This window comes from Macaca fascicularis, chromosome 1, assembly GCF_037993035.2.
Source record: "Macaca fascicularis isolate 582-1 chromosome 1, T2T-MFA8v1.1".
In the NCBI taxonomy this organism is placed as follows: Eukaryota; Metazoa; Chordata; class Mammalia; order Primates; family Cercopithecidae; genus Macaca; species Macaca fascicularis.
This window is the reverse complement of record NC_088375.1, coordinates 134,519,725-134,546,209: the sequence shown is the minus strand read 5'-3', so window position 1 is coordinate 134,546,209 and position 26,485 is coordinate 134,519,725. Positions and strand designations below refer to the sequence as shown.

At 35.9% G+C, this 26,485-nt stretch overlaps 1 protein-coding gene across 2 annotated transcripts in view; it reads left to right on the top strand.

Moving 5' to 3' along the window:
* Nucleotides 1–26,485, top strand: part of AGL (amylo-alpha-1,6-glucosidase and 4-alpha-glucanotransferase) — a 72,851-nt gene that overhangs the window by 10,805 nt on the left and 35,561 nt on the right. For both annotated transcript variants that reach the window (XM_074000855.1, XM_005542615.4), the window contains 17 exons: nucleotides 2,128–2,331; nucleotides 8,165–8,346; nucleotides 8,523–8,634; nucleotides 12,368–12,491; nucleotides 12,836–12,938; nucleotides 13,040–13,137; nucleotides 14,486–14,625; nucleotides 15,671–15,858; nucleotides 18,107–18,230; nucleotides 18,815–18,978; nucleotides 19,256–19,357; nucleotides 19,471–19,626; nucleotides 19,720–19,870; nucleotides 22,287–22,411; nucleotides 22,506–22,618; nucleotides 22,731–22,865; nucleotides 26,149–26,279. In XM_074000855.1, coding sequence (XP_073856956.1) covers nucleotides 2,136–2,331; nucleotides 8,165–8,346; nucleotides 8,523–8,634; nucleotides 12,368–12,491; nucleotides 12,836–12,938; nucleotides 13,040–13,137; nucleotides 14,486–14,625; nucleotides 15,671–15,858; nucleotides 18,107–18,230; nucleotides 18,815–18,978; nucleotides 19,256–19,357; nucleotides 19,471–19,626; nucleotides 19,720–19,870; nucleotides 22,287–22,411; nucleotides 22,506–22,618; nucleotides 22,731–22,865; nucleotides 26,149–26,279 — 2,344 coding nt within the window. In that variant the 5' untranslated portion in view covers nucleotides 2,128–2,135. The remainder of the gene's footprint in view (nucleotides 1–2,127; nucleotides 2,332–8,164; nucleotides 8,347–8,522; nucleotides 8,635–12,367; nucleotides 12,492–12,835; nucleotides 12,939–13,039; nucleotides 13,138–14,485; nucleotides 14,626–15,670; nucleotides 15,859–18,106; nucleotides 18,231–18,814; nucleotides 18,979–19,255; nucleotides 19,358–19,470; nucleotides 19,627–19,719; nucleotides 19,871–22,286; nucleotides 22,412–22,505; nucleotides 22,619–22,730; nucleotides 22,866–26,148; nucleotides 26,280–26,485) is intronic.

Below are 26,485 nucleotides of genomic sequence, written 5' to 3'. Positions count from 1 at the left end.
CTTACATGGCTGGAGAAGGAGGAAGAGAACAAAACAGGAGGTCCTACATGCTTTTTTTTTTTTTTTTTTTTTTTTTTTTTTGAGACGGAGTCTCGCTCTGTCGCCCAGGCTGGAGTGCAGTGGCCGGATCTCAGCTCACTGCAAGCTCCGCCTCCCGGGTTCACGCCCTTCTCCTGCCTCAGCCTCCCGAGTAGCTGGGATTACAGGCGCCCGCCACCTCGCCCGGCTAGTTTTTTTGTATTTTGTAGTAGAGACGGGGTTTCACCGTGTTAGCCAGGATGGTCTCGATCTCCTGACCTTGTGATCCGCCCGTCTCGGCCTCCCAACGTGCTGGGATTACAGGCTTGAGCCACCGCGCCCGGCCTCCTACATGCTTTTAAACAACCAGATCTTGTGAAAACTCACTCACTATCAATGAGAACAAGGGGGAAATCCACCAGCTTTCTCTCACCAGGCCCTTCCTGCAACACTGGGGATTACAATTTGAAGTGAGATTTGGGCAGGGACACAAATCCAAACCATATCTTTTTGCCTCTACGTTTAATTTTGTTTCTTATTATATTTGGTAATATAAGTAGATAGAACCATATTTAAAAAAAAATTTTTTTTTTTTTGAGATGGAGTCTTGCCCTGTCACCTAGGCTGGAGTGCAATGGCGTGATCTTGGCTCACTGCAACCTCCACCTCCTGGGTTCAAATGATTCTCCCGCCTCAGCCTCCTGAGTAGCTGGGATTACAGGTGCCCACCGCCAAGCCCAGCTCATTTTTGTATTTTTAGTAGAGACGGGGTTTCACCATGTTGGCCAGGCTGATCTCAAACTTCTGACCTCGTGATCCACCTGCCTTGGCCTCCCAAAGTGCTGGGATTATAGACATGAACCACTGCACCCAGCCCATATTAAATTTTTGATACTTAACCATTTTTAACCTATAAAAATGGCAAATTTTGTGGTTCATCTTAAGAAATGAAAGAACTCCATAATGAAATAATTATCATTTCTAGGACTTTACCATATAAAAATCAGAAGTAAGCTATTGAAAAGTGAAGGAAAATGTGTTATCATTATATATCATTTTAATTCAACAAGCATTGCTTAACCATCTTTTATGTAGAAGACGTATGCTATCATCCATATCAAGAGCAAAATGAAACTTAAGTTGTATTTTGCTCTTAAGCAAAGGGCAAGATTAATTTTTTCTTTTCTTTGTTTTTTTTTTTTTTTTTTGAGACAGGGTCTGACTCTGTCACCCAGGCTGGAGTGCAGTGGTGCAATCTCAGCTCACTGCAGCCTCCTGGGTTCAAGTAATTCCTGTGTTGCAGCCTCCCTAGTAGCTGGGATTACAGGCATGCACCACCACGCCTGGCTAATTTTTGTATTTTTAGTAGAGATGGGGTTTCACCATGTTGCCCAGGCTGGTCTCAAACTTCTGACCTCAAGTGATATGCCCACCTCAGCTTCCCAAGGTGCTGGGATTACAGGCATGAACCACCGTGCCCAGCCATATATATATATTTTAAGACAAGGTCTCACTCTGTCACCCAGACTGGAGTGCAGTGGCCTGATCTATTTTTTGTAGAGACAAAAGTCGCACTGTGTTGCCCAGGCTGGTCTTGAATTCCTGGGCTCAAGCAGTCCTCTTGCCTTGGCCTCCCAAAGTGCTGGAATTACAGGTGCAAGCCACTGCACCTGATCTCAATTTTAATTTTCTGCTTTTAAATTGAATAATATATGAAGAAAGGAATGAGAAGTTCACTGACATAACTAAAACAATACAAGTACTATGGAACATTAAAAGTAGCTGAAAGACATATGTTGATATACTCGTAGAGGATAGATTTACTACACGTAAGTATATACATTTTCTAATAGGCAGTATGTGTGAATTTTTTCAAATATTACCTCATTATCTCTGTCTTGTATATAAGGACACTGATATCTTGAAAGATTTAAATAAACTTGCTTAAAGTCTGTTAAACTCTTGGTATTGGAACCCAAGTGTTTGACTTCTTTTTTAGTAGCATGCTTGCCTTGCTATTTATAATTAAGAAAGTTTAAATTTATATTTTCTTCATTTTAGGCTGGTTTTGTTTGTTTGTTTTTACAGTGGTTTTTATTTGTTTTGCAGGCTACAACATGATTCATTTTACCCCATTGCAGACTCTTGGACTATCTAGGTCATCCTACTCCCTTGCCAATCAGTTAGAATTAAATCCTGACTTTTCAAGACCTAATAGAAAGTATACCTGGAATGATGTTGGACAGCTAGTGGAAAAATTAAAAAAGGAATGGAATATTATTTGTATTACTGATGTTGTCTACAATCATACTGGTATGAGCTTCATTGACTGCCTTTATTAATTTTGATGAGAATTTATACACACACACATACACACACAAACAGGAGAAGGGAAGGGAGGAAAGAAAGGGAAAGGAAAGGGGCTAACATAAATTTTAAAAACACAAATGATGATTAGGTGTCCTTCCATTTAAAAAATTAGTATTTTTCCTTTCAAAGAAAACATTCTTAATTGAGGATAAAGTCAATATATAAGTATCTTGCGTCTGATGTTTATAAATACAGGAGAGTGATCATAGAAGGAACATAATGATCACATATTTCAACTTAGAGTACAGTAGTCCCCCCTTATTCACAGTTTTGCTTTCTGAGGTTTCAGTTACCTGCAGTCAGTCACATTTCAAAAATATTGAATAATTCCAGAAATAAGCAATTCGTAAGTTTTAATTTTCATGCTGTTTTAAGTAACATGATGAACTCCCATGCCATCCTGCTCTCTCCCACCTGGATTGTGACTCATCCCTTTGTCCAGTGCATCCATGCTGTAAACACTACCTGCCCACGAGTCACTTAATAGCCTGCTCAGTTATCAGATCAAAAAAACAAAATATCAAAAAATATATATGTAGGGTTTGATACTATCTATAGTTTAACACATTGACTTGGAGTCTTGGAAGGTATCCTTTAAGGATAAGAGGGGACTACTCTGTTAATACTTTCTCAAGTAACACATGGATCCTATATTAGCAGGAGCTCTAGTACTGTAGTGCTATAGCATATATTAAAAAACTAAATGACTTCTATTATTTGGAGAGAAACTTATTAGTAAACTCTCAGAAGGTGTATCTGGAAATTATGTCTTCTACATGTTAAAAGAGCTTATTAAAGTTAGTCTGTTTTGGTTCCCAAGATTCCTTAGTGATATATAATTCTATTAAAATATATCAGATTTTTCCAGCTAGCGATCCTTGAGGAAATGGTTCCTCACCTCACCTGTCAGAGGAGCTGAGCCTGGCCTGGCCTAGCCTGACAAGGCCTGGCCTAGCCTGACAAAGCCTGGCCGTGAGCAGCTTTGGGTTTAACCCAGTTTACCTTACAAATGTTATCTTGGATGTATGCTACAATGTAGAAAAGTTTGGAAAACACTGTTTTGCATATGTAAAGAACAAGAATTCTAGTTGGTACAAACATTTAAAAGATATAATCTGCTGTTTCATAAAACAGTTCTCCAAGTAACCATAGGAACTATGAAGATATTTAAAAGCTTATATATCTGGTTCATCAATATAAATAAAAATCTCTAATCATAATGGCAAAGTTAGGTAAAGAAATAGGTACATTCTAAAATTTGGTGTTTCTGCATGTACCTAGAAACCAAGCCTCCAATTCTACAGTGAAAACTTTGCAATACCCAAGAACTCAGTATTCTTCACGTGAATATTTGACATTATTAAGCCAGGTGCTGTCGCTTGCACCTGTAATCCCAGCTACTTGAGAGGCTGAAGTGCGAGGATCACTTGAGGCCAGGAGTTTGAAACCAGCCTTAGCAACATAATGAGACCCCATCTCTTACAAAATAATGTAAAAAAATTAAAGGAAAATTTGACAGTCTTGATAATCACTTTGAGATCTGTAATATTATTGAAATCAAATTTATCAAACCACATAATGGCATTTTATGAGTTACAAATTGTATGAGTTAGGATATGGCTTAAGCAGCTGTAACAGAAAAATATAGGGACTAACAGCTAAAATTGTATTTATTTCTTACTAAAAGATTAAATAGGCATTCCTGGACTAGAATGGTAGTTCAGTGGTGATAGGGAACTAATTTCTCTCATGTTGCTCAGCAGTCTCCAACACTTTGCTTCAAATTCCTAGATATGGCTATTCCAGCTCCTGCTACCACATTCTCCCCAGTGGAAATGGGGAAAGGGCAGGCCTGTCTTTTCGGGTGTGATATGATATATATTACCGTGTTCACATTGCGTCACAGGAATTTGTCTCTTGCCATACCTACCTTAAAGGAGACCTGCAATGTAGTCTTGAATTTGTCAGCTATGTGTAAAGTTGAACCTTGGGAATTTTATTACTAAAGAAAGAATGGGAGAATAAAATTGAGTACAGCAGCAGTCTCTGCCACAAACTATATTTCTGAGACATTTGAGAGGTTCTATGCAACGTACAAGAAGTAAACCTTGCCACAGCCTTACTTGAAAAGTGTTGCAAATCATAATATCCTTTCTGTGAAACAAGTTTTCTTTTAAAAAAAAAAAAGTATTATCTAGCAGAATTCAGCCTCCAGAATGGTTATGTGAAGGCTTCACACACTTTATGCAGTGAAACAACCCTAACTGGTGAAAATTATTTGAAGACAATCACTTAAATCCCCTGGAAATTGTCCTATGGACATTTAGCATATGGAGAAACATACGAAAATCTATTACATCTTTTTTTTTTTTTTTTTTTTTTTTTTGAGACGGAGTCTTGCTCTGTCGCCCAGGCTGGAGTGCAGTGGCCAGATCTCAGCTCACTGCAAGCTCCGCCTCCCAGGTTCACACCATTCTCCTGCCTCAGCCTCCCGAGTAGCTGGGACTACAGGCGCCTGCCACCTCGCCCGGCTAGTTTTTTGTGTTTTTTAGTAGAGACGGGGTTTCATCGTGTTAGCCAGGATGGTCTCGATCTCCTGACCTCGTGATCCACCCGTCTCGGCCTCCCAAAGTGCTGGGATTACAGGCTTGAGCCACCGCGCCCGGCAAAAATCTATTACATCTTAATAAGAACAAGTATCCTTGGTGATTGAACCAAGACCTGCTCCATTATCTTACACAGATGCCTCTGTTATGGAAGCTTTATCACAGGCGCACCACTCCTGGTAGGTGTGGTCAAGAGGAGACATTCTCTCCTCCCAACTTCCAGCCTGGGGTTACAGTTTCACCCTAAGAGGCACAGTCTATGAGTGTTTCTAATTCTCCCTGCCGGCCCTGTCTTGCAGAAGTTCTTTTTTTTTTCTCTTTTTTTTTTTTTTTTTTTTTTGAGACAGAGTCTCCTTCTGTCACCCAGGCTGGAGTGCAGTGGTACAATCTCAGCTCACTGCAGCCTCCACCTCCCGGGTTCAAGTGATTCTCATGCCTCAGCCTCCCGAGTAGTTGGTATTACAGGTATGAGCCACCACGCCTGGCTAATTTTTATATTTTTAGTAGAGATGGAGTCCCGTCATATTGGCCAGGTTTGTCTCAAACTCCTGACCTCAGGTGATCCACCCCGCCTTGGCTTCCCAAAGTGCTGGGATTACAGGGGTGAGCCACCGCACCCGGCCATGTTGCAGAAGTTCTATTCCAAGTAGGTAGGTGGAGAAAAATCTCCCTTTCTCCACCCAGCCCCTACTTGCAGAGCTGACATCCTTTCCCAGATGTAGCAGGCCAAGAACACTGGGAACCCAGTTGCCCTGGAAAAGGTCTTGGTTCAAATGCCAAGAATGTTTCTCCTTATGCTGAATGCCCTAGGATAATTTCCAGGGACTAAATGATTGTTTTTAAAATATTTTCACCAGTCAAATTGTTTTGCTGGGGACAGTGTTTGTTGAGTTTCTTCCTGTATCACTCCAAAAGTCCACATTTATTTTTTAATGTTGATGTGTGTTAAAATATAGTTTGGAGTTTGACTCTTCTTTCATGTAGAATTAGAAAAAAATATTTTCACTACCTGTTGTTTAGAATTCTTTCATTTTACAGTTGATTTTTGTTTCAAAATATTGAGAAAAGAAACAGTTTTAGGATTTTGCTATTTTAAAAATTGGGGATGGATGGAGTGGCTCACACCAGTAATCCCAGCACTTTGGGAGGCCGTGGCGGATGGGTCACCTGAGGTCATGAATTCGAGACCTGCCTGGACAATATGGTGAAAACCCATCTCTACTAAAAATACAAAAATTAGCCGGGCATGGTGCTGGGTGCCTGTAATCCCAGCTACTCCAGAGGATGAGGCAGAAGAATCACTTGAACCAAAGAGGTGGAGGTTACAGTGAGCCGAGATTGTGCCACTGTACTCCAGCCTGGGTGACAAAGCAAGACTCTGTCTCAAAAAAAAAGAAAAATTTAAATTAGCAGGGTGTATTGGCATACACTTGTCGTCCTGACTACTTGGGAGGCTGAGGCAGGAGGATCACTTGAGCTCAAGGCTGCAGTGAGCTATGGTTGCACCACTGCACTCCTGCACTCCTGGGTGACAGAGAAAGACCCTGTCTCAAAACTAAATGAATGAATGAGGGCAGCATTGGTATTTATTCTCTTTTTTTTTGAGACAGGGTCTCATTCTATATGTCACCCAGGCTGTAGTGCAGTGGTACCATCTCAGTTCACTGCAGCCTCCACTTATTGGGCTCAAGCAGCCCTCCCACCTTAACCTCCTGAGTAGCTGGGACTTTAGGCACATGCCACCATGCTAAGCTAATTTTTAAAAGATTTTGTAGAGATGAGGTCTCACTATGTTGCCCAGGCTGTCTCCAGCTCCTGGGCTCAAGTGATACTCCCTCCTCGACCTCCCAAAGTGCTGGGATTACAGGCGTGAGCCAGCGCATCTAGCCCCAGTATTTATTCTTTATAAGTGAAAATCCTATTTGGATATAAGTTATTACTACATTTTATGTTTTTGAAAAATACCTTGAATTTCAGTGATTGTGTTGATGAATCTCGGAGGAACTATCTTGATGCAAGTTTTGAGAATTACCAGTTTAACTTTTATTACAACTTCTCTGCTCCTTACATAGCCTCTCTTCATCTGAGTGTTTATTATGGGTATGAATAAATACTAAGTAAATAAATGATTTAATAAACAAATGACTGAAACTAGAAATAATAATGATTGTAAAATTATATAAGAGTGCTCAGCTGAGTGAATGAAGCATGAACACATGCATTTCAGCAGCAGAGCAATGCGGTTAAGATTGCACATTCTGAAAAAGGACTTGGCCAAGTTAATTCCTGACTGTATGACTTGGGCTGAGTTACTTAACTCTCCGTGCTTCAGTTCCTCATTTGTTAAGAGAACTTAACAGTACATCCTAATTTGTGTGGTAGGAAGTGAGGAATAATAAATTGGCGTATTTAACTGCTTAGAACAATTTCTGGTATGTGGTAAATATTCAGTAATTGTTACTACTTTTTGTTTTATGTACATTAATCACTCATGCTCTTCAATATGAATTCAGGGATAATTAGTCCATTTTAAAGATCAAACAAATTCCATGTAACTTTCTTTTTTTATTTTAAAATTAAAACAAATTATCTTTTTTTAAATAAGTAGATACAGGGTTTCACTTTGTTGCCCAAACTGGTCTTGAACTCCTGCAGGCTGTCCTACTTCCACTCCCACAAAGTGCTGGGGTTGAGCCACCATGCCTGGCCAAAACAAATTATCTTCAATGCTGTAAATATTTGGAATACTTTGCCAAACTCTTGATTCTGATTCTGAACTGTAAGCTAGATTCATATTCCTTGAGCATATTTCTTTTAGCACTTTCTCAGCCTCGCTTTTATCCAACTTATCAAAACAACATATTTCATTAATGCTTTAGGATTAGCCATACAAAAGTATTACCTATGAGAGAGTTGCTTTTTGTTGCATCGGATTTTCTAAGCAGAATTAAAGTTTAAAAAAAAAAAAAAGTATGGTGAAGCGAATGATAGGATACCATAACCAAAGAAAAAATGTTTCCTATAACAGTATCATTGTAAAATATTGATATCTAATATAGAAAAAAATGAGTGGTGGTAGATGTTTCTATTTTATTTCACCTCTAAACTTAACATAGATACAGTTTCAATTTAATTATGAGATACTCCTTTGTGTCTCCTTTTTCCTTCAGCTGCTAATAGTAAATGGATCCAGGAACATCCAGAATGTGCCTATAATCTTGTGAATTCTCCACACTTAAAACCTGCCTGGGTTTTAGACAGAGCACTTTGGCATTTTTCCTGTGATGTTGCAGAAGGGAAATACAAAGAAAAGGGAATACCTGCTTTGATTGAAAATGATCACCATATGAATGTCAGTATGTACAGAGGAGTATCACACTAAAACAGAAAAAATTTCTAAAGTACACATTAAATATATGTTTGAAAATTACTTACAATCTGTATTTTAATATGATAAACAGTATTTGGTTAAATGATTTGAAATAAATATATGTATATATGTGTTTTTTAACTATTGACATTTTTCAGTCCATCCGAAAAATGATTTGGGAGGATATTTTTCCAAAGCTTAAACTCTGGGAATTTTTCCAAGTAGACGTCAACAAAGCAGTTGAGCAATTTAGAAGACTTCTTACACAAGGTAAAGAATATGTGCTAGAATGTTCCTATCAATTTTAAGAAATTTAATATTATAAAGGGAAAACTCTCTTGCGTAATGTCATTATGAAATATGTCATTGTATGATATTTGTGTTATTGTTGATATTATAAAACTGTGATTCTGTAAGCTGAGAGTTAGCAGAGACATCTAAAGGGCACGTCATAATAACACATAACACAATTATTTCCCCTGGGTACTGTATCTTACTGTTAGTTCCATAGAATGCTCAGAATTCTGTGGAACCCAGTATATAGTTATTAAATGTATGAATGGGAAGTAGGTAGAACAGGTTATTTCAACCGAGAATGGCTTGAAACAAGTTTTGAAACTGAGAGATGTGATAGTCTCCTGTTGTCTATAGTAAGAATCTTAACTGACATAGAGGGGCTTCCAGCTGATTTTCCCCACTATTAAGGCCACCTAACCACTAGTGATACTGAAGCCAGATATTGGTGAGATAACAAAAGGTAACGAAGTGAGTCTTCTGTTAAGGACATAACTAATCAAGAAGGTAATGTGCCCCCAACAAAATAGGGTAGGAAAAAATAGGTGAAATGAGAAAGTAGGGTTTGTAGGAGACAAATTAGAAAGGATTATTAAGAGCTATCTGCATTTCATGTAGGACAGCCTAGCAGTGAGGATTTGGAGAAGATCTTAAAATAAATATTTTTTTCTCTTCCAGAAAACAGAACTAGAGTAGGACTCAGAAATAGTGCCTTTGAAATAGAATGAGCTCTAGGATCCTCAGTCAGCTTCATATATCAACTTTTGCAATTGTGTAACACCTTAGTACAGGAATTTTTAATATTAACCTTTTTCCTGTTTCATTTTACTAAAGGGCCTCTGTCTTCCCTTCCCCCAGTAAGCTGTATTATTTACATGAAATAATATGTGCTCATTATAAAGAGAAAGAGCCCAATAGTTCGAATGTGTAAGAAAATAGAATGTATGACCTCCTCTCTCCCAAAACCCACATCTCAGCTACTACATATTGTTTCTTGTATTTAAGACTCTTCTTGAAAAAAATTCAATTTGATATATAATTGTATGTAATTCTATATATGGTATGTGTATAAGTTTTATATTTATATTATTTTTACACATGCAAATAAGACTAGAACGTGAACCGTCAACAACTTGTTCTTTTAGTTGACAATATAAATTTATAGCTAATTATTTCTTTTAACCTCTGTATAGCAATATGCTGTTTTTAAAGTACTTGAATTTATTTAGCCTTTTTGATAGGTCGTTTCCAGATTTTTCATTTTTCATTCATTCATTCAATGCATATTCATTGAACCACCTACTGCTGTGTGCTAGACATTCCTCCAGGCATGAGGATTCAGTGGTAAACAGAACAAAGTCCTTTCCCTGGATAAACTTCCAGTCTCATAAGCTGTACTTGCAGAAAATACGTCCCCGTACATGTTATGTTTACTTGCTTACGTGAGTCAATCTGAAGGATAAATTGTTAAACATGGAATTATTGAGTCAAAGGGTATATAGATTTCAAATATAATAAATTTATTTTCACAGCAAGTTATACCAACTTAATATTATCACTAACGTTAGATATCATTAACCTTTATCATGTTTGTCAATGAGGTGAAACATAACCTTATTTTAATTTACATTTCTTTCTTTTATTTATTTTTTTTGAGATGGAGTCTCGCTTTGTCACCAGGCTAGAGTGCAGTGGTGTGATCTCAGCTCACTGCAACTTCCACCTCCCAGGTTCAAGTGATTCTCCTGCCTCAGCCTCCCAAGTAACTGAAACTACAGGCATGCGCCACCACACCCAGCTAATTTTTGTATTTTTAGTAGAGACAGGGTTTCACCATGTTGGCCAGAATGGTCTCGATCTCTTGACCTCATGATCCGCCTGCCTCGGCCTCCCAGAGTGCTGGGATTACAGGCGTGAGCCACCGTGCCCAGCCTTTTAAGTTACATTTATTTGCTTATTAATGAAGTATATTTTTACATGTTAATTAGCTATTTATATTTCTTCCATTAATTGCCGTTAATGCTTCTTCTCATTTTTCTATTGAGTTGTCTGTTTTTTATATTGACATTATTATTGATTATTACACAGGCCTCAAATATATCCTCCTAGGATGCTCTTGATCTTTCAACTCTTGTTTATGGTGACATTTTTTTTCAATGTAGTCAAACTTTTCAATTTCTGATGGCTTCCAATTTTATATCATGCTTAGAAAAGACCTTCCATCAACATTCTCTTTTCTTCTAATTTGTATTTTTACATTTGAGTATTTAATATACCCGAAATTTATTTTTGTATATTATATAAAGAAGATATTTAACTTGATCTGTATTTTTAAAATTATATTGAGTTGAAAATCCATCCTTTTATACTGATTGGAAGTACCACCGTAATACTTCATAGTGTATGGTAATATACAAAATATACATCTGTTGTCTGTGCTCTTCCACTGATCCATCTCTTTTATTCTATCAATACTAAAGACTAAATACTAAATACTAAAGTTTATACTGATGGCATAGCTTTTTCTGTTTTTCAAACATTTCATTTCTTGGCAGTGTTCTTTTTTTTTTTTTTTTGAGATGGAGTTTCACTCTTGTTGCCTAGGCTGAAGTACAGTGGCATGATCTCCACTCACTGCAACCTCCACTTCCTGAATTCAAGCGATTTTCCTGCCTCAGCCTCCCGAGTAGCTGGGATTACAGGCATGTGCCACTACACCCAGCGAATTCTGTATTTTTAGTAGAGATGGGGTTTCTCCATGTTGGTCTCGAACTGGCTGGTCTCGAACTCCTGACCTCAGGTGATCCGCCTGCCTCAGCCTCCCAAAATGCTGGGATTACAGGTGTTAGCCATCATGCCCGCGGCAGTTTTCATATATTTACTCTTGCAGATGAACCTTAGAAACTGGATTTTAAGAATCGATTTGTATTTTATGCTGTTTTGTGAGGCGAACATGAATAACCACTACACTATGGAAACCCATTATTTTATGTTTTTTTGTGTTTTTATAAGCCATTTCAAAGTCTCTTTGGAATAAGCCAGATAGAAATTAATTAGTTAATATAAAATCAAGTTCAATGGAGGCAATCCTGTACCAATTCTTAATTTTATTACAAACAAGTGCCAGAAAAAGAGTGAAAATTTCCCCAAAAACTATTTATTTCCCTTTTAATTTTTAAGTTATTATCTAAGGAATATGGTTGATGAAAAGGGAAAGAAAGTATTAAGCCTGTGTGCTTCTTTTAGAGAATACAAAGAAAGTCAGGTTGTTAATAAGACTTTAGGAAGCAAACTTTGAAAGCAATCTTGAAAAAGAACTCCTAATGTTAGAATATTGGTAGCACATGGGAGGAAAACACGTTCCACTAAAGTCCTTAATGTGTTTAAAAAAAAAAAAGAATAGAATAAGTGAATGCTGACGTAGGCAGAAAAGTGGTGCTGGGGTTGAATTGATAGGAATCTTTGTGTCTTTCTTTTATGTTATTTTTGTCTCTCTGTGTTTCTTTCTCCACACGCCTCGTGTGTGTGTGTGTGTGTCTGTGTGTGTGTGTGTACACACACAGCAAGATGAGGAGAGGAGGTAGAACGATACTTGTGAAATACTTGTTTTATTTTCAATGAAAAAATTATAGGCCCCAAATTAGAAAATAGTAACAGTTATAATCTTTGTGGATAGTTGCATTTAAGATACCATCTTTTTTTCTTTTAGAAAATAGGAGAGTAACCAAGTCTGATCCAAACCAACATCTTAAGATTATTCAAGATCCTGAATACAGACGGTTTGGCTGTACTGTAGATATGAACATTGCACTAACGACTTTCATACCACATGAGTATGTAATGTGTTTTTTTCTGTGAAATAAAGAATATTACTTATAAACCTTTATGGCTAGTATGATTTTCATACTACTTATTAAAAATGCTTAATAGAAAATGAAATAAAGTAATTCACTGTAATTCTACTATTTCAGCACATGACATTTTCCCACTTTTTCTGTGCGTTGGCCATGTTTCTATATTTGTGTATAAACATTTTTACAATTGAAAAGCATCATCAGCCATAATTGAAATCCTGATGAATATATTTAAGGTTTCTGTGACCTTTGTTAGAAAGTTTTTAAATGTAGAATCTGTAAAGCCATTAAATACTATATCTGCATTTCTCCATCTGCTCTAGCAATGGGCCAGCAGCAATTGAAGAATGCTGTAATTGGTTTCGTCAGAGAATTGAGGAATTAAATTCAGAGAAGCATCGACTCATTAACTATCATCAGGAACAGGTTTTACTTATTTTTGAACTGCTGCTTTTCCTTGCATCTTATTACTATTTTTTTGTTGTCTTGATGATGATGATGATCTAACACAATTTAATGTTTTTCAGGCAGTTAATTGCCTTTTGGGAAATGTGTTTTATGAACGACTGGCTGGCCATGGTCCAAAACTAGGACCTGTCACTAGAAAGCATCCTTTAGTTACCAGGTGTTGCATTTTTGTTGTTTTTTTTTTTTTTCTTATTGATGGTTGAACATTGAAAATTGTATTTAACATCTGAAATTAACCTAAATGTTTTCTTTAACATGTGACTTCAGTACATTTCTTAAATTGAAATAGAAGTTTTGATTTGGACATAGGCTTAATATTAACTCATTTTATTAGGCAAATATTTTGTTAGAGAAACTGTCATCAGTATGAACCAATTTATAGTTATCATTTACTTTAATGTTTCTGGAGGACTGCATACTTAGTGATAAATTCAATATTAATCAATTTAAGCAAGCATCTAGCTCCTTACTTTGTAAGTGACATGAAGCATAGGTTGGGCAACTAGAGTGTAGTAAAAGCCTTTGCATAACTTTACTTAAGAGTCTTTTTTTAAAACATCTTTGCAAAGTAACATCAATGCCTCAATTATTTTTTTTTTTTCTTTGAGATGGAGTCTCGTTGTGTCACCCAGGCTGGAGTGCAGTGGCGCGATCTCAGCTCACTGCAACCTCTGCCTCCCGGGTTCAAGCGATTCTCCTGCCTCAGCCACCCAAGTAGCCAGGCTACAGGGGTGCACCACCATGCCCAGCTAATTTTTGTAGTTTTAGTAGAAACGGGGTTTCCCCATGTTGGCCAGGCTGGTCTCAAACTCCTGACCTCAGGTAATCCGCCTGCCTCAGCCTCCCAAAGTTCTGGGATTGCAGGCATGAGCCACCATGCCTGGCTACCTCCATGATTTTTTAAAATAGTTTTATGAAGTTTTTTTTTGTTTTTTGTTTTTTGTTTTCTTTTTTTTGAGACGGAGTCTCGCTCTGTCGCCCGGGCGGGAGTGCAGTGGCCGGATCTCAGCTCACTGCAAGCTCCGCCTCCCGGGTTTACGCCATTCTCCTGCCTCAGCCTCCCGAATAGCTGGGACTACAGGCGCCCGCCACCTCGCCCGGCTAGTTTTTTTTTGTATTTTTTTTAGTAGAGACGGGGTTTCACCGTGTTAGCCAGGATGGTCTCGATCTCCTGACCTCGTGATCCGCCCGCCTCGGCCTCCCAGAGTGCTGGGATTACAGGCTTGAGCCACCGCGCCCGGCCTAGTTTTATGAAGTTTTAAACATTATTTTAAATGTTAGCCAGCTATCCTGTTGTGTTAACTCCCTATTTCTCACATTCTACTAGATTTACTCAAAAAGTCTATTGAAGATTCTTGACCTATGTTGAACTTTTTTTCTATAAATAGCATCAAACTAATTTTATTCTATTCATTAGAGAAGAAGTTTAGTTTTAATGTTGCAAATTCATATTCTCTCCAAGGAGTTTCTTTGTATGGATTTAATATTTAATTATATTTTCATAGGTATTTTACTTTCCCATTTGAAGAAATGGACTTCTCCGTGGAAGAATCTATGATTCATCTCCCAAATAAAGCTTGTTTTCTGATGGCACACAACGGATGGGTAATGGGAGATGATCCTCTTCGAAACTTTGCTGAACCAGGTATATAATTTTTAACTTCTCTATGAATAGGGAAAGAATAGTTCATGGCAAGGTCAAGATAAAATCTGCTTTATTGATTTTCTTCCCCATTATTCTATTGGTTTTTAAACTATTTCACCAATAAAGGTACCAGAGGTACATACAATTTGAGAAAGAAAACATGGAGTCAACAAATAAAAAAGTTCATCTTCTTTCCTCTCCTTTGCCTTCCTACCTTTTATCCTCTCAAACGGAATAACTTTTATGTATCTATTTTCTATACTGTGGGTCTATGTAAGCTTTTATTTGGACAAAATATTATTGCATTTTTACAAACAAGTTTGAAACCACTGCTATTACAAATACATTGTCATAAGAGAGATTTTCACTCATTGGCCAGAGGTATTAAAACATTTCAGTGGCAATTAAACTAGAACCTAATGGTTTGAGGTCCCCCCTCATTCTTAGTGTCTTGTTTTTCTATAGCTATTTCATTACCAGGAAGAATGTTGCAGGAGCTCATTGATATATTTATTTTTTAACATTTCAAAACTAGAAGTCTATTTTAGTGACATCAGAATTTATTCAGAAATCTTATGCTTTTTTTTAAGAGTATAAATTTGGGTGTAAGTATCTCTGCCCTCTTTTTTCTAGCCATTCTAAACAAAATCAAGCCATTCTGCTGTATGCCATGGATCTAATATAACCTGTTGCCGAAAATAAGTAGGAGGTGGAAATGGAGCTTTAAATGTCTTGGTAGAACTATGGTTTTGAAAGGCCTATGATATTAACATTTCTATTTTCCCTTATGAAGTGACTTGGGTTTTTGAAATTGAGGACACATTTTTAGAAGAAACTATAAGCTAGAGTTTTTTCAGAGTAGCTATGAGAAATAAATTATTATTAATTTTTTAAAACATTATCTCATACCACTTTAGATACAATTTTAACCAATATATCATTCGTGGCAGAAATGATCAAAGCAATTTAAAAATCAGTGTTTCCATGAAGTAATTGTTTTCATTTTATTTCTTGAACTATTGAAAGCAATCTCTTTTCTGGACAGGCTCAGAAGTTTACCTAAGGAGAGAACTTATTTGCTGGGGAGACAGTGTTAAATTGCGCTATGGGAATAAACCAGAGGACTGTCCTTTTCTCTGGGCACACATGAAAAAATACACTGAAATAACTGCAACTTATTTCCAGGGAGTACGTCTTGATAACTGCCACTCAACACCTCTTCATGTAGCTGAGGTACAGAAAAACAATTTATCTACATTAAGAAAAGAAATTCAGTGTTCTTTCCTAGCTTTCCTTAAGTAGACTATGCAGGTAAATGTTTCCTTTTGCTAGTTGGACACTGACATTGATTTGGTGGTAGTGTTTATCACTATTGCATAATTAACATAATTCTAACAATCTTTTGATGCAGTTGTTATGGAATACTGGGCTACAAAATATTTAACTAGTTAATTTTAAAATTTTAATTTAGGGAAGTTGATCATATTGTTTCTGATAATATGGAGCGCTATTGTAAATACATGAAATGTGTTTACAATACATAAAATGTATATTGGCTACTGTAAATACATAAATGTTAATTTTTCTTATTTTTAGGTTGCTTTCAATATATTTAGAAGTGACTGTGAAGGTGAATAGCTTATTACACATTATAGTGGTGTGCACCTGTAGTGCCAGCTACTCATGAGGCTGAGGCAAGAGAATCACTTGAACCCAGGAGGCGAGGGTTGCAGTGAACTGAGATCACACCACTGCACTCCAGCGTAGCGACACAGTGAGACTCTGTCTAAATAAATAAATAAATAAAATAAAATTTAAAAAAAATTAACGTTATAGCATATTGAAGCCAGTCTAGCCTCATCGATTTAATTTTTATTATTTATAAAAATATAAGTGTAAACATAAACATTGTCTATTCCTCTTTGAGCTCTTTACAATAACTTCTGAACAATGCCAATACTTACAATATTACTTTCTATCTAATACAACTTTGTAATTAAACTCATAATTTTCATCCTGCTTATAAGATTTTTTTTAATTTATTAGTTTTAGAAACCCTACAGTAGCACTGCTTGTAAGATTTTTGATAGCTTCCTAGTGACCAGTGTCACCTAGGTGTTCTTTGGAAATGTGTGTTTACCTGAAAAAATCTTATTTGTATGATATTAAAGCAGTATTATAATGTATATGTTTCAAGTCCTGTGATGAAAAATTGATTTGATTTGGAGGGATTTAGTGAACATTAGTTAAGCTGATAGAACATTGTCTAGTTCCAAAAAATGACGGCTTTATTTTATTGTGCTTTTAGCAACAGCAAAAAAAAAAATGCTTCTAAGATTATTATATGGCAGAAAAGAATGTTCAAACTTAATTTTAAATTACAAAACTAGGATTCTACTTGTTAGCTGAGAGAATTTCAAGTATTTTATTAATCTTTGTGCAAATGTTATGTTTAACAGTTTGGAACCTATCTGATTTTTTATTATAAACCAGTGTTTATAATAAACAGCTAGGTAGATAGCACCAGTGTTAAATATAAATCACACAAGTAGAAATTGTAAGGTATGAGAGTTTTTAAGAGTTTTATCATCATCTGTAGGAGAAACTGGCTTCAATCTGGTCAAGCAGACCTAATCTTTCCAACAGCTACGTAATTCATCAGGGAATTTGTGAATAATTGTTTAGTCAACCACCTGGAAATTAAGTCTGATTAAAGTTTTAAAAATAAGCACATAGGCCCTGGCACAGTGGCTCACGTCTGTAATCCCAGCACTTTTAGGCCAAGGCAGGCGGATCACCTGAGGTTGGGAGTTTGCGACCAGCCTGACCAACGTGGAGAAACCCTGTCTCTACTAAAAATACAAAATTAGCTGGGTGTGGTGGCACATGCTTGTAATCCCAGCTACTCAGGAGGCTGAGGCGGGAGAATCGCTTGAACCTGGAAGGCAGAGGTTGTGGTGAGCTCAGATCACGCCATTGCACTCCAGCCTGGGCAACAAGAAAGAAACTCGGTCTCAAAAATAAATTAGATAGATAGATAGATAGATAGATAGATAGATAGATAGATAGATAGATAGATAGATAGATAGATAGATAGATAGATAGATAGATAGATAAGCAAACAGGGAGAAAGCCTAACAGAATTGTAGTGTTATGATTTACATTTAGTAATATGAAACTAACATTTTTCTTCTTCTTTTTCTCTCTCATGTCTCAATATCTTTGCAAAATCTAATCTTCCTTTTTAACTGTTTTCTTCTCTTTATAAATTCTCTTGTTTCTATGTGTTTTGGTATGTTTGATATTTTCTTACATATGTACAATGAAATTTTATTTGGAAATTCTTCTTGAATTTCCATTTTATCTTGCTGCATATTTTTCTATGTGAAATCCATGCCTCCTTTTGTTTCCTTCCTTCCTCCTATCTTGCTATTCTCTTTGTTACATTTATTTGTTACATTTGTCGCTGTGCTTTTTACAGTACATGTTGGATGCTGCTAGGAATTTGCAACCCAATTTATATGTAGTAGCTGAACTGTTCACAGGAAGTGAAGATCTGGACAATATCTTTGTTACTAGACTGGGCATTAGTTCCTTAATAAGAGGTAGGCTTGTTGGAGTGTATTTCCCATCTAAAACTTTAGCTTTTGTTTAAGTAGATTAAAGGATTTAATAGCTTCATATGCAATGCTTAATAATTTTTTAACACAGTTAATGTTCTTTTAAATAGTTTGTATGACATATTCTAATATGACTCATTCTATTTTTATCAGTATAAATTTCTGCTTGGGGGTAAGGTACCTCATTTCAAATTGAAAGACCAGTAGGATGAACTGAAGACTCACTAACAAAACCATTTTTTGTTGCTGAAAATACGTAAACCTGTTTTTCATCTTCTACTGGGAGATATGATGTAAAGTTTAGATGTTTTACACTGAATTTTGTGTAGCTTACATCCCAGTAAACAACGTATGTTCCCTTTTCCTTACATGAGCCATTTCTCCAGTTAAGTTACGGGGAAAACTTTTTTGTCACTTAAACTAGTAGACATTTGTTTAAATCCTTAAAGCAGTTTTTTTTTATAATGTTGATGTGGTCTTTATTTTGAAAATCATTTATGATAAGAAATCTAACCTCTTCCTGGACATAAATAATGAAGATTGTTAAAATATTCTGTAATGCTCTGCAGAGGCAATGAGTGCATATAATAGTCATGAAGAGGGCAGATTAGTTTACCGATATGGAGGAGAACCTGTTGGATCCTTTGTTCAGCCCTGTTTGAGGCCTTTAATGCCAGCTATTGCACATGCCTTGTTTATGGATATTACCCATGATAATGAGTGTCCTATTGTGGTAAGCACCTAATCTTTTTCATGTACTTATTTTGCTGAATGCTTTGATACTTAACTCTCTAACACTTGGTCACAATCATTTCCATATACTTCAAACTAGTGTCTTAGATTTATAACTGATTTATAATACATAGTTTTCAGAATGTTTTGCTTGTTTAAAAGCAAATTTATTTACCTTATGAATTTATTTATGTAATTATCCTTTTACTTCATTATGCTATAGAATGGCATTTTGCATTTGAAAGAAAGCAAACTTTTGCTTTGTTGTTGTCTTCTAGCATAGATCAGCATATGATGCTCTTCCAAGTACTACAATTGTTTCTATGGCGTGTTGTGCTAGTGGAAGTACAAGAGGCTATGATGAATTAGTGCCTCATCAGGTTTGTTTATATGTTGTTTTTTAAAACCTACATGGCCAATAACTTTGGGCATTTTTATCAAAAAAATTCATTATAATTAAAATGTATCCATGCTAAATTTTACCTTTGTCTAGATTTCAGTGGTTTCTGAGGAACGGTTTTACACTAAGTGGAATCCTGAAGCATTGCCTTCAAATACAGGTGAAGTTAATTTCCAAAGCGGCATTATTGCAGCCAGGTGTGCTATCAATAAGCTTCATCAGGAGCTTGGAGCCAAGGGTTTTATTCAGGCAAGAAATTATTAAATTTGTTTCTTCAGGTTCAATTTCAGAGTAAGTCTTTCCAGTTTGAAAGCTAATCTAGGTGCTCTTTCTGCTTCTCAGGTGTATGTGGATCAAGTTGATGAAGACATAGTGGCAGTAACAAGACACTCACCTAGCATCCATCAGTCTGTTGTGGCTGTATCTAGAACTGCTTTCAGGAATCCCAAGACTTCATTTTACAGCAAGGAAGTGCCTCAAATGTGCATCCCTGGTAATGCAATCTGAAAATTGTTATTGTATTTGTATTATATCATTATATTAAATTATACTATAACGTTATAGTTACATATCATGTATATATCATATATATTATAACACAGTGCTACTGTGGATGTACTTGAGAAAAAGAATTTAAACTTTTGCCAGGCATGATGGCTCACACCTATAATCCCAACACTTCAGGAGGCTGAGGCAGGCAGATCACTTGAATTCAGGAGTTCAAGACCAGCCTCAGCATTATGGTAAAACTCTGTCTCTATCAAAAAAAGTACAAAAAATTAGGTGGACATGGTGGCAAATGCCTGTAGTCTCAGCTACTCCTGAGGCTGAGGTGGGAGGATTGCTTGAGCCCAGGAGGCAGTGGTTGCAGTGAGTCCAGATCCCACCACTGCACTCTAGCCTGGGTGATAGAGTGAGACCCTGTCTCAAAAAAAAAAAAAAAAAAAAAAGAAATTTTTGGTAACTTATATTTTTACTGGGTGGAACAAAACCTAGACAGAAATACTTTCAAATATTAACATTTTTTGAGTTGTGAAATATTTTTGTTTATATTTTATTTCCTAATTTGTGTAAAATGAACATTTATTTCTCTTCTAGCAGAACAATATATATATTTGTGTTAGTGTATATGTATATACATGTATAAATATATGTCTTTGTGTATATGCACAGACATACATACAAATATATAAACTAAAATGGCAAACAATATAACCTTATGTTTAAGGCTTTTCATAATCCATCCTCATCTACAATCCTAGCCCTATGTCAGTCCACTATTTCAGCCAAATAGGTATTTTTACTTCTTCCCAAATACTATGTGAATTGTCTGGATCTTTCAAGGTCTAAAGTTGCACCTTCTTTGTTCAGTGATCTCTCTTTCTTCGGAACATACAGCAATTATAGTCTCTATGTACTCCTTTGGCATAGAGAGTCAAAAATTATAAAATACATCCCTGAGGTGTGTCCTTAATATTACTTGATTTTTTTCTGGATATGTGTATTTTATTGTCTTACTATTATATGTGGTATAGCATACCGTGCTCCTGTTCGTGCAGCAGCTGTCAAAGTTTGTTGATTGATTGACCAAATGAAAATTCCCAGAAAAATCATCATATTCTATATTGGTTGCTAGTTGCTGAGTATGCATAGTTCCTGTTTTTAAAAATTATCAACCTGAATACCTAAAAGTTTCTTTAATTGTTCACAAATTTATATTCACTATCCTTATCTGATCTTTGCTAATGTACATATTTAGTTTTATAGGACAACAATCACAATGTACAATATTATCTCTGGTTTTGTTTTGGTCACGGATCATTCCTAAAACATTTCCTCTTGTCAGTCCACAAAATTGTGATTATTGTTTTGTTAAATGTTTCATACATTGTTGTTATGCCGTTTTTAATATTCTTTAGTATGTTTAGTAGTGTTTTAAATATACACTAAGGATAATTGTTTTTTCTTTTAAGCAATTTTCTTAGTGTATATTTACAGAGGTAGAATTTCTAGATCAAAAGGTTCTGTTACCTATTGCCAGATTAATGACCTAAACCTTAAGTTATTTAAAGTAAGGTTGTAATTTTATATAATCCATTGACCCTGCAGTTCTATCCCTAGGTATATATCTGGGAAATTTTCATACATTTCCATTTGAAGATATGCACAAGAATATTTATTGCAACATTGTTTATAATAGAGAAAAATTAGAGACAACTGTAATAGAACAGATGTATTTTGGTATATTCATACAGTAGAATATTATTTGACATTTGAAGTAAATGTGCTAGAGCTGATGTAGCAGTGTGAATGAATCTAAAAAATACATTGTTGACCAGTAAAAAGCAAGTTGCAAATATATGTAATTTGAATTCATTTTAATAAAACTTGGAAATAGGGAAAATAATATATGTTGTTTAAGGAAACAGGCATGTGTAGTGAAAATGCCAGGAATAGTGAGCACCAAACTGAATTGAGGTTACCTCTGAAAGTGAAGAATGGGTACACGGACGCTTTACTTGTATTTGTAAATTTTTCTTTAAGTGAGGAAGTGGAACCTGGGTTTTTAATTTTTTTTTTTGTATCTGAAATATTCCAATTTTTTAAAAAATGTATGCCTTTCAAGTGATTTGCTTTTTTTCTGCTCAAAATTAGGTAGTTGTTCGCCAGAGCTAAGCTATTATTTTGATACATCTCTACTTCAAAAAAAGCTTTGTTAACTAAGTCGTATTTTTTTTTTTTTAATGTAAAATGCACCTTGGTTAGAATCATCTACTTTCAGACTTCTAAAAAAAATTAACTGATATTTTCTTTTCAACTTTAAGTTAAATGATTTGAAACCACTTTAGCCTTCCTAATTTTGATGATTCCATATGAAATTTTGTTAAAATGTTTTTATATATTCCTAGGCAAAATTGAAGAAGTAGTTCTTGAAGCTAGAACTATTGAGAGAAATACGAAACCTTATAGGAAGGATGAGAATTCAATCAATGGAATGCCAGATATCACAGTAGAAATTAGAGAACATATTCAGGTATTTAGGACTCTCATCTTACTACTATGTTTAGCATTTTAAGGACATTAGAACTATTTGTTGAATGGATTTTTTTAATGTAATTTTTTTCAAGCTTAATGAAAGTAAAATTGTTAAACAAGCTGGAGTTGCCACAAAAGGGCCCAATGAATATATTCAAGAAATAGAATTTGAAAACTTGTCTCCAGGAAGCGTTATTATATTCAGGTATGTTAACTGAGCTCAAACTGTTGACTTATATTTAAAATAGTTTGCATATCCTGTTAAATTTGAATAAATTACTCCTAAAAATTAACCACTTTTTAATTAACTTTTTCAGAGTTAGTCTTGATCCACACGCACAAGTCGCTGTTGGAATTCTTCGAAATCATCTGACCCAATTCAGTCCTCACTTTAAATCTGGGAGCCTAGCTGTTGACAATTCAGATCCTATATTAAAAATTCCCTTTGCTTCGTAAGTATGCCTTGTTTGATAGAGATTTGCCACTTTAATAAGTGAGTTACCACTAGACTGAATTAAGGAGTTTTAAGGGTCGTCTATATCCTTGCTACTCAAAGTACCGTCCAAGGACCAGCAGTGTCAGCATCACCTGTTGTTAACATTTTACCGTATTGCTTTATAATTTGTGTGTGTACCTGCATGTGTATTCTCTCTATAGATATAGATACACACATGCCTACATGCATACATACACACACACATGCATCTCTCTGTACACACACACACACAATTTATCCAAAGTATTTGAGATTAAGTTGCATACCTCATAGCCTTTACCACATCATTTTTAAAAAATGTCAACATATGATTCTACTTTATGGCTTTACTGTAATTTATTTAAACAGTTTCCATTTTTGGATATCTAGATTGCTTCTAATTATTCCCTATTAGTATGTCTTTGTACATTCATCCTTAGTTATTCCCTTTCTAGATGTCACTGCATACTACAGAAGAATATCAGTTTTGAGGTTTAGACCTGGGTTAAACTTTAGCTTCATTACTGTCAGTATGATCTTGGATAATTTGTTTAGAACTTTCATCATCTCAGTCTCCCATCTGGAAAATTTTGTAAGAATTAAATAGGATAACACATATAAAGCACTTAACACAATGCTTGGCACATAGTAAATGCTCATAGTTTGTCATCATTAGTACTAGTATAAATTTTCAGAAATGGAATTTTTGGGTTAGACGAGGGGTCCCCAACCTCTGGGCCACGGACCAGTACTGGTCCATGGCCCATTAGGAACCAGGCCGCATAGCAGGAAGTGAGTGGCAGGTGAGCTTTATCTGTATTTACAGCTGCGCCCCATCACTCGCATTACGGCCTGAACTCCGCCTCCTGTCAGATCAGTGGCTGCATTAAATTCTCATAGGGGCGTGAACCCTATTGTGAATTGTCCATGCAAGGGATTTAGATTGCATGCTGCCTATGAGAATCTAATGCCTGATGATCTGTCACTGTTTCCCATCACCCCCATATGGCACTGTCTAGTTGCAGGAAAACAAGCTTAGGGATCCCACTGACTCCACATTATGGTGAGTTGTATAGTTATTTCACTATATATTACAATATAATAATAGTAGAAATAAAGTACACAATAAATGTAATGCACTTGAATCATTCCAAAACCACACTCCCTCACCCTCAGTCCATGAAAAAGTGTCTTCTGTGAAACCAGTCCCTGGTGCCAAAAAGGTTAAGGACCATTGGGTTAGACTATATCCATATGTTTGAGGCTTTTAATACATACTGCCAAATTGCCTCCAGAAAGATTATATTAATTAATACTTTCAGCTCTATCTAAGAATTTCCATCATTACCAATACCAATATATTATACCACAATATAATATAGTGTTTAAGGGCATGGAGTATAGAACCAGACTAACTGGGTTTGAATTCCATTGCAGACTCTTATTAGCTATAAGAAGTAAGACCTGGCTGAGTGCAGTGGCTAACTCCTATAATCTCAGCACTTTGGTAGGCCAAAGTGGGAGGATTACTTGAGCCCAGGAGTTTAAGACCAGCCTGGGCAACATAGTGAAACCCTATCTCTAAAAAATGTTTTTAAAAAATTAGCTGGGAGTTGTGGCATACACCTGTGGTCACAGCTGCTCAGGAAGCTGAAGTAGGAGCATCAGCATCAGTTGAGCCCAGGAGGTCTAGGCTGCAATGAGCCATGATTGTGCCACTGCTCTCCAGCCTGGGCAACAGAGCAAGACCCTGTCTCTAGAAAAAAAGAGACCTTTGAGAATTTATAATAGACATAATTATAGCACCTTTCTTCCAGAGTTGTGAGGATTACTTGAGTAAAACACAATAGTTTTTGACACATAGTGATTGATAAGTGTTAGCTGTTACTAATCAAACTGGTATATATAAAATAGTTAAAAATAACATCTCATATAATTTATTAGTTAAGCTAAGTATTTTGTTCATTGGCCATTTGTATTTGTTGAAGTGTAGTTTTATGTATTACTCCATTTTGCTATTGTGTTCAGCTTTTTTTGTTGTTTTGTAAGACTTTATTGTTAAGGATATTAACTCTTAATTCAAACTATTCTTAATAAAGTAGTTGCATTCTTAACCAAAAAATCTGTGATGAAGCAGCTTTGTGTTGGGTGAACTGCTTGTAAAATGCATGTTCCTCCTCAGACCTGCTCAGATTATTCTGGAGCAAGGCCAAAAAATTTGCAGTTTTATAAGATCCCCAAGTAATTTTTAGGCAAGGAGTCCACTGGCTGTGTGTTGAAAAATATTGCCCTAGAATGGAGTTGATACTGAGGCTTCTGAATGATTTGACTCAGGCCTGACTCACAAACTAGCTCTGAGGAGGAAAGCTGAGATGGAGAGAACAAAGCACAGATGACAATGATTTTCTAAATTGAGCCAGAACTAAAAGAGAAAGAAGAATATACATTCAAGTGGATATGTGTTCACATAAAATGGCAGTCATGTAAAATGAAATTACCTGAGCATCTATTATAGAAGCACAGGAAAATACAGTTTCAGCTGTATTCAGGTGTGGTCAGTTATACCGTCTTACTGCTGACCAAACAAAGGGAAATCAAGGCCATGATAGTCAGTCTTCCCTCTAACAGTTATCAGGAGGCATCTTAATCTGAGAAAATCCTGGTTTCTTGAATAAACAAGCTGAGAGGCAGTGCAGCCTTAGAGAAGAGAAGAGAAGAGGAGGGACGTGGAGAATAGTATAAAGGCAGAGAGCACGTGATTTCCTAGGCAGTTAACTGACTTTTTATTATTCCTTTAGTGATCCTCTGATAAGTATTCTTAGTATACAATAACTAGCATAAAAAGTTCTTGATGTCTCACTTAGGGAAATATAAAGGAGGGAAATCAGATGAGAACACATAAATAAATAATAGAAGGAAGGAAAACACTAAGTCCAAACTAGAAAGGCTAAAAAAACAAATTTATAAGATCAAGGATATAGAAGCCAAAATATTTTCCCAGCATACTTCTAATCAATACAATTTGGTACTTGATTATTTCCTTGGTTTGGAAGTATTGTTGCTTCTAATTGAATCTTTTGCATAATTTGTCCTTTAATAATTACTTATAATGTATGACTGTAATGTTTATTTGAATGCTGAGTTCCTAAAACATATACTGCTAAGACATTTTATGATTATAATTCAGATTATCTTCTTTTGTTTCTATTGACAACAAGCGAAACTTCAATATATGGTTATCTTTATTTTCCAATTCTTAGTATTGCCTCCAAATTAACTTTGGCTGAGCTAAATCAGATCCTTTACCGATGTGAATCAGAAGAAAAGGAAGATGGTGGAGGGTGCTATGACATACCAAACTGGTCAGCCCTTAAATATGCAGGTCTTCAAGGTAAGCAAATAGAAGGACAGCTGAGCTTTGTGTTTTTCTTTTAGGGTAGTCTGGTGTCTTCTTTACAGGCGATAGAGTATATAGGCTCAGAGTATGCCTGCTTGGGTTGCAATTATGGCTCTGCTCCTACTCATTGATTGACCTTTGGCAAGTAATATACCCTCTCTGTGCACCAATTTCTGCCTCTATAAAATTTGAATAATATT